The sequence below is a fragment of the Hippocampus comes genome, unplaced genomic scaffold (assembly GCF_001891065.2).
Source record: "Hippocampus comes isolate QL1 unplaced genomic scaffold, H_comes_QL1_v1.1 scaffold378, whole genome shotgun sequence".
Taxonomy (NCBI): Eukaryota; Metazoa; Chordata; class Actinopteri; order Syngnathiformes; family Syngnathidae; genus Hippocampus; species Hippocampus comes.
In genome coordinates this window covers 682,964-690,340 of record NW_017806061.1, presented here as the reverse complement: position 1 = coordinate 690,340, position 7,377 = coordinate 682,964, and the positions used below count along the sequence as shown (strand labels likewise).

Here is a 7,377-nt window from a genome sequence, read left to right as displayed (position 1 = left end):
CATCTGCATCCTGATTTCAAGACGCGGCGCGCACGCCAAAAGGACGTCCTCATCGCGCGGCGTTCACGTCTGCCTCGGGGGGCCGATTTTGGACCGCGGCGTCACCGGGAGAAGCGGCGTCGGCGGAGCCCACCGAGCGGCTCCGCCGACCGGACGTCACGCCGAGGGGTCGGAAGCGTGCGGGAAGCCGCCGTCCGCCGATTGGATGGGATGCGCGGGTCGTCGCGGGCCGCCGTCCGTCGCTCCCGGCCGATCCGAATCGTCGGGAGTCGATGATTCCGATCGAGCGAGTTCCAGGTGGAAAAGGGGCGCCGCCGGCCCCTGGGCCTCGATCGGAGGCTCGGATGAGGGCGGCGGAAAAGAAAGCCGGCTCGACGGGCAGAGCCCCCGCCCGGCAAAGGGCGCCGCGCGAGCTGGGAACCAAGAGGCCACGAGAAGAAAAAGGGAGGGGAGGGGGCGGGGCTTTGAGGACATCCCGCGTCAAGGGCCCGGGGGTAAGCGGCACTTGCGATTGGGCCCTTCCGCCGCCGCCTCCCTCCTCTCCCGCAGGAAGTTTCCAAAGGCCTCCTTCTCTCTGCTCTCCTCCGCCCCTGAACACAAACGCAGACGAGAGGCCGCCGTGAGTTATGAGCGCCCGACGCGGAGGCTTTGTTCCTCCCACGTCAAGCGAGCTCGGAATGAGAAGAAAGGCAAAAGGGCCGCCTCTCCCTCTCTCGACGGTCGCACGCCGCCGAATCTGCGAGCGTTTCGTCGCCGCCGGGCTTTTCTTGCGGCCCTCGGAGACGTCGGGCTGCGGAAAATGACAAGACGGGCACGGAAACGCAACGAGCGGGTCGCCGCCCGTTTCGACGCGCGCCGATCGTTGGATCGTCTGCGCCCGAATCCCGCGACAGCTTCGGAAGCCGTCGAGAAGCGAGCCCCCGCTGGCGGCGCATGCCCGAAAGGGACAGGAATGGGGAAAGGCCGCGGGAGGGCGGGTGACGGCGAGGAGGAGGGGGGGGAAGCGCACTTGGGACGGGGAAGCAAAAGGTCACCTCCGCACCCTCGCGGCCCGCCGCCTCGGAGATCGGAAGGAGACGCACGCGCACGCGGAGGCCGGCCGGCCGCCGTCTTACCGCCGCGGTCCACGTCATCCGTGTCGCTCGCTGCCTCGTCGTCGTCGTCTTCGGCGCCGCGGGTCATGATGAGGTCGCTGGGCCCGCCCGCGCTGGCCGTTTCTGGGAAAAAAAAAAGACAATCAAACAAGCGGCGCGGTGCCATCGGTGGGTTCCGGCCACAATCGCGCGCGCAAATCACAAGGAACGAACGCAGCTGCTCTTGCATCCCCGCTGTCGGAATGCTCCGGCCTGAGTTTCAGGGAATTGCCCCTCCCCTTTCTTTCCCATCAAGCGCGCAGGGTTAGGCGCGACAAGCCCGTCTCCTCTCTGAAAAGCAACTCAGATGAGTGTCGCTCGGTCGCCGCGGTCTCCGTGGCGCGCCGTGAGAACGGGGGCGGGGGGGCAAAAGCGGGCGATCGGTTTTCACCCAAAATAGCGGCACGGCACGGCACGGCACGGCACGGCACGGCACGGCACGGCGAACGGAGCCGCGCCGCTCTCATCGATCCTCGTTATCATCGGCCACGCGGGGATAGCTCGCGCCTTCCGCGCCCCCAACGCAAGACTCGGAAGGCAACGCCGACAAATGTTTCCGAGCCCAGAAGCTTTCGAGGTTCAATGGTGCGTTGGAGACGCACACGCGCGTACCGCCGTGGTCTCAAATGTGCCGAGTGCGATCGCCGTTGGCATCTTTCAAGCACGCGGGGACCCGCGCGCACTTCCGCAAACATTCCGAGGGCTGAGCAAAGGGCCCCTTTTCAGCCGTCGAGCGCGACAAGCGAGGGATCCCTCTCTCCGTAAAGCGCGGAGTGAGATTCGGCGGGACGGTGCCACGCCGGGTTCAAAAGCCAAACGGCGGAGCCGCCTCTCGCTGAAAGCCAGCGGTCGGAGCGTTTGGCTCCGCGAGGGGACCGCCTGGGTCCTTTGACGCCGCCAAAGTTTGGCAAAGGCGTCGCGCTCGCCGGCATCACCTCATCCGCTCGGAAGCGGGGGTAAACGTTGCCGTCCGGAGGCCCCGCCCGGGAAGGTCCGAGCTGGAGCTTTCGACGGGGAAGGCGCAGGTCACTTTGGCTTTCTCCAAAAGAAAAAATGACGAGAGAAGCCGGCCGAAGCGCCCCCACCTGCGCCCGAATCGGTGGTCATGCGGACGGCGCCGAGGTCCCTGCCGAGTCGCTCCAGCTGCTCTCGGCGTTTCCCGCTTTCGGCCTCCAGCTGCGGGACGGGGGAGGGGCGAGAAACACAGGCGGGACTCTTTGGCGGGCGCACGCGCAAACACTCACCAGCCGCTTGCGAAGTCGCTCGTATTCCGGCCGATAATCCCTGAGCGGCAAGAGCACAAATGGCAAATTCTTGTCGGAGGAAGGAGAAGCGACAGAAAGAACCGGACCGCGCCGGCAAAGTCGACTCCTTTGACCCGGGTCGGGGGAGCCGACGCAACGGGCGGGCGGAGAAAGGAACGGCCGCGGTGCCGGCCGCCATCTTTTTCGGCTTGAGCGGCGCCTGAAAGGGGCGGGGCAAAGGTTTCCGACGAGCCGTCTCCAAAAGAAGCGCGGGCGCAAAGGGCCGCCCGTCGCGTCTCGACTGCGGGATGGCCGGCCGGCCTCAAGCGCGGAGGCAATTTTGTTCCTTCCCTATCGCCAAGGCTCGGACGACCGGGCCCGGGACTTCATTCTTTTCCCTTGCCCGCGGCACGCACGTCGGAGCGCTCGCTCAACGGGGCTTTTGGCGCGGCCGGCCGGCCGGGAAAACCTTTGCATCCGTCCGCCTTCCGTCGGCGCGAGTGCCCTTTGGTCAACTTTGGAGCCGGGGCCGCCGCCGTTCATGGTGCCGTCCACCCGGGCGATGGTCGGCTCCCTCCGACTTTCAACGCCGGTGAGACTTTGGAAGATTCTCACCGCTCGTACTCGTCGGCCGCCTCCCGCACCTTCGCCAGCAGCTGGTCCAAGCCGGCGCCCGTCACCGACGACGCGCCCACCACCTGCGAGCGACGAGCGCCGAGTCAGCCCGGCCGCCGCCGCCCAAGGAGGCCCGCCCGGCCGGCCGGCTTACCCTGAGGTCGGAGTAGAAGCGGTCCAGGACCAGACTCATGGAGCGCGTCAGGTTGCTGACGTAGGATCTCTCCTGGTTCAGGGCGTCCTGGAAAGCCTCAAAGTCGTTCATCCACTCCACGGCGAAGCTTTCCCCGATGATGTCCGTCTGCAAGACGCGCACGCCTCCGTCAGGACGCCGTCGCGAAAGGCGCTTTCCGACCGCGCCTTTCTCACCGCCGATTTCTCGAAACTCACGGTGAGAAAACCAAGAAACGGGAAAGGCAAAGAACCGCGCGCCGTCCGGCGGCACTTTTCAGGACGGGCGGGCCGGCCGACGCCCGCTATTGGCGGGAGCGGGCCGGGCCCGCCGACGCACGCGCCATCAACGGCGAGTGAAAGGCCCGCTTTGAAATCCGAGAAAGTGAAAGCGACAAACGCGGCTCGTCGACCCCGACGGCGGGCTTCGCCGTCGGCCGGACGCGGCCCGAGGGCCCCGCCGCAAAGGAGGATCCGAGACGCGACTCACTTTGTTCATGAGCACGATGAAGGGGAGCTTGGTCTTGTAGAGGATGCTGCAAAGACAAGGGCGGACATCCGACGACGTCCCGAACGGCGGCCAGGCGAGGCGGCGGCGGCGGCGGCGACAGAGACGGCTTTCCCGACCTGCAGGCGTACAGCATGTTGGACATGAAGGTGACGGGGCTGACGCTGCGAGACGTGTCCATGACGTAGACCACCACGCAGGGGAAGGACGACGCCTGCCGGGCACAAAGGGCGCGTCAAGCGCCGGCGAGGATTGCGAGCGAGCGGCCCGAGGGCGGCCGGCGACGGACGCACCAGAGCTTCCGTGATGATGCTGCCGGACGCCGACCACGTGAACACTTCGATCTGGCCCGGCGTGTCGATCAGGACGTACCTGCGGAGGCGCGCCGAGGGGCTCGAGATCAAGCCGAGAAAGGCCAAAGGTCGACGCCGCGTTTCCTCGTCCCATCCGCCGACTGACCTGTGATCGTGCCGCTTCTTCTCGATGAAGTGCATCACCTGAAAGGCACCCCCACGAGTTGGCCTTTTCAATCCGATTTCCCCGGCGCGGGACGAATGGAGCTTCTTTTCTCTTAGACAGTTGTGAACTTGCAAAGGCGGTGCCGAAGGAGCGCGAGTCACCTGATCAAAGCGCGTGGCAAACAGGTTGAGCGAGGTGACGATGGCGCCGTTGGGTCCCAGGCCGTACTGCTTCATCACCTCTTTGTAGTTGACCGTGTCCCGAATGTCTGCCGGGACGGACGTCGAAGGGAGGCGGCCGCTTAGCGAGCGGAGAGCGGCGCGCGGCGACGGGCGCGGCCTTACCGATATTGGCGGGGAAGGGAAGGTCGCGGACGGCGGGGTCCAGGTTGATGACGTAAGGAGGACTTTGGAGGCTGCGAAGGTGAGCCGTCAGCCTCTGCGGAATCCGCCAGACGGGGCAGCGTTGAACCGGGAACCCGGCGGGGGCCGCCGCCGGGCGATATTTCCGTCACGGCCGTCCGAGACAAAGTCGTTCGCCCCCGGGGTTAACTTGACCCAAATGACCCGCGCCGGCGCGTACGTGCGATACGTCGCTGTTGACGTTTCGAAAAACAAAAATGGCTTCTTTTCACCGGATGGAAAAGCCATCGGAAAAGCTATTTCAGTCGTTGGGCGACAGCCCGCGGGCGGGAGGGAGCGACGTCGGACGGGGCGACCTTTTTTTTTTTGAAAGCGCCATCTCTTTTCATGCCGAGTAGCGGGCCGGGCTCCTTCTGGCCGGTGCCGGCCCTGCTGTCTCTTTGCAACATCAGAAGATTCACGTCGTCTTTTTTCACATTTCGTCTCGTGATACTTACAGTATTGGTGAAGCGTTTTTTGGGGAGGCCATTTTGCCTTTCTTGGGCTGCGTTCAAGCCGTTCTTGAGCCGGGAAGGACCCGACGACGCAAACGAAAAACGAAAAAGATCACCGCTGAGGTTTTCGCGTGAGAAAGAAAGGCGGAGTGGGCGACCGAGCCCTCGCGGCCACCCCGCCGAGGTTTCGCAGCGCCGCGAACGCCTTTGCGCGCTGTGACGTCACGTCGCAAAGTGGCCATTTCGCCAGATCAAGTAAGAAAGAAAGAAAGAAAGAAAGCGAATGAAAAACGTTCCGCGCTCTCATCCGGATAGCGTCCCGGTCGGTCGCAGTGAGGCCGACTCGGCGGGTTCGGTTGTTCGCGAGACCTTGTCGGACGGACGACGTTGGCGAGCCGGGCTGTTAGCATCGCCGAGCTAAATGCGCTGAGAAGATTTGCTCCATTTCTTTGGAGCGCTACCTGAACGAAGGTCGTCTTTCCGGATCCGGCCATGCCGAGCACGAGCAAACACACGGCTTTCCTCCCGTCCTTCTCCTCCGCGAGATTCTTCTCAACATCCGACAAGACGTCGCGCGTCGCACCGGGCGCCGCCATTGTTCTCCGCTTCTTCTTCTTCTTCTTCTTCTTCTTCTTCTTCTTCTTCTTCTTCTTCTTCTTCTTCTTCTTCTTCTTCTTCTTCTTCTTCTTCTTCTTCTTCTTCTTCTTCTTCTTCTTCTTCTTCTTCTTCTTCTTCCTATTCTTCTTCTTCTTCTTCTTCTTCTTCTTCTTCTTCTTCTTCTTCTTCTTCTTCTTCTTCTTCTTCTTCTTCTTCTTCTTCTTCTTCTTCTTCTTCTTCTTCTTCTTCTTCTTCTTCTTCTTCTTCTTCTTCTTCTTCTTCTTCTTCTTCTTCTTCTTCTTCTTCTTCTTCTTCTTCTTCTTCTTCTTCTTCTTCTTCTTCTTCTTCTTCTTCTTCTTCTTCTTCTTCTTCTTCTTCTTCTTCTTCTTCTTCTTCTTCTTCTTCTTCTTCTTCTTCTTCTTCTTCTTCTTCTTCTTCTTCCGGTAGAATTTCACGGGGGTCGGCAAACAATTACAATTGCGGCATTAGCGCCACCAATTGATACAAAGCGCGAACCGAGTCAGACGACTAAACCAGTGGCACAACCGCCCACCCGACTTCATCGAACGGCGTACATTGAAACTGTCACATTGATTTTGTGAACGCAAACACTTTGTTTTTCTTCACAATCTTGCTGCCGTAGACTGTCAATGTCCCCAGTGTGGGACAAATCAAGGATATCTTAAGCTTCACCTCTTCTCCGTCCGTCTTTCTTGCCAACCGCGCGTTACTGTCTTCCCTTCAATCCAAAGCACGATCCTGACTTGGAGCTGGCTTCCCTCTTCCACGTTGGCCAACTTTGCCGCCTCCGGTCTCTTCTGTCGGTTGCTTGCGTACGTTGCCCGCCCGACGCGTCTCCTGACTTGCGCCATCTGCTTTCGTGCACCCTCTTTCTTTCTTTCTTTTTGAACGCCTCGACGCCCAAGGTCATTGCAGATTCAGGGTGTCGGCCACCTACTGCCCAAAGTCGGACGGGAGAAGCCCCCACCCGCCCCCGACCCTCCTGGGAAAAAGGGGATTTTGACGTGGCTAAAATTCTCAACTTTCCCAAGTTCCAAATCTCCTGTCCTTGACATCCGGGCAAAAATTAAGTCAGCTTCAGTACAAACAAACAAAGGCTACCGACGCGGTTCCTCGCCTCAAAACCCGCTTTGGAGAACTTCGGACGTCTCCGGCGACCACATTGAACGTTTTCGGGAGGGAACTCTCTGGGTCAGGAACGTGCCCCTCCCCAACCCACTCCCAAGGAACACACTGGTCGCCCGCGGGCCTGTTTCAAATTGGAGCTCACCCCCCCCCCCAAAAAAAAGAAGATTGTTTTTCGAGGAATGGTGCAAACGTCATCATTTGATTTGAAAATGTCACCAAAGCGTTGCCTATCGGTCCGTTTCCCGGCGTGAGAACTCCCGATCTCGTTCATCATCGGTCGTCCCGTTTTTTGGCAAAAGAAACGAAAACGGATTTGAGAACAGTGTGTGTGAAACTGGGAATGGAGCTCGGTGAGCCCTGACCTCGGTCCTCGACGCGCCCCGGTCTTTTGGCCAACGACACCAAGGAGTCGAGTTTCCCCCGTTCAATCTTTATTCACAAAGGAGATTCAAGGTCATCCGAAAAGCGCCGTCAGAGCCGCGGCGGCCGCCAGGGCCGCTGATCCCTGACGCACGTGCAGCCGACGGCGACGAGGCGGGGCTCCAAGCGGTAGCGCTGCCCCTGCGGCGGGGCGCCGGCGGACGACTTGAGGCGGCGCAGCAGCAGGACCTGCCGCAGGATGGGCCGCGACCTGAGCCTCAGGTC

The 7,377-nt window shown here is 61.3% G+C and overlaps 2 protein-coding genes across 2 annotated transcripts in view; both read right to left on the bottom strand.

Moving 5' to 3' along the window:
- Positions 1-217: 217 nt before the first annotated feature.
- On the bottom strand, positions 218-5,631 carry gpn1 (GPN-loop GTPase 1). The gene is made up of 13 exons (XM_019893265.1): positions 5,448-5,631; positions 4,475-4,568; positions 4,292-4,398; positions 4,131-4,168; positions 3,965-4,043; positions 3,791-3,885; positions 3,654-3,699; positions 3,147-3,293; positions 2,993-3,075; positions 2,378-2,417; positions 2,219-2,309; positions 1,116-1,217; positions 218-590 (listed from the first exon to the last, which is right to left on the bottom strand). Exons 1-13 carry the CDS (start codon positions 5,580-5,582, stop codon positions 481-483), a joined length of 1,167 nt encoding a protein of 388 aa, XP_019748824.1. The 5' UTR covers positions 5,583-5,631; the 3' UTR covers positions 218-480.
- A 1,510-nt stretch (positions 5,632-7,141) lies between these two features.
- The window catches only part of LOC109529773 (interleukin-17F-like), a 2,685-nt gene continuing 2,449 nt past the window's right edge, over positions 7,142-7,377 (bottom strand). The window contains exon 4 of the mRNA XM_019893205.1: positions 7,142-7,377. Within this exon, the coding sequence (XP_019748764.1) occupies positions 7,204-7,377 (174 nt within the window). The 3' untranslated portion in view covers positions 7,142-7,203.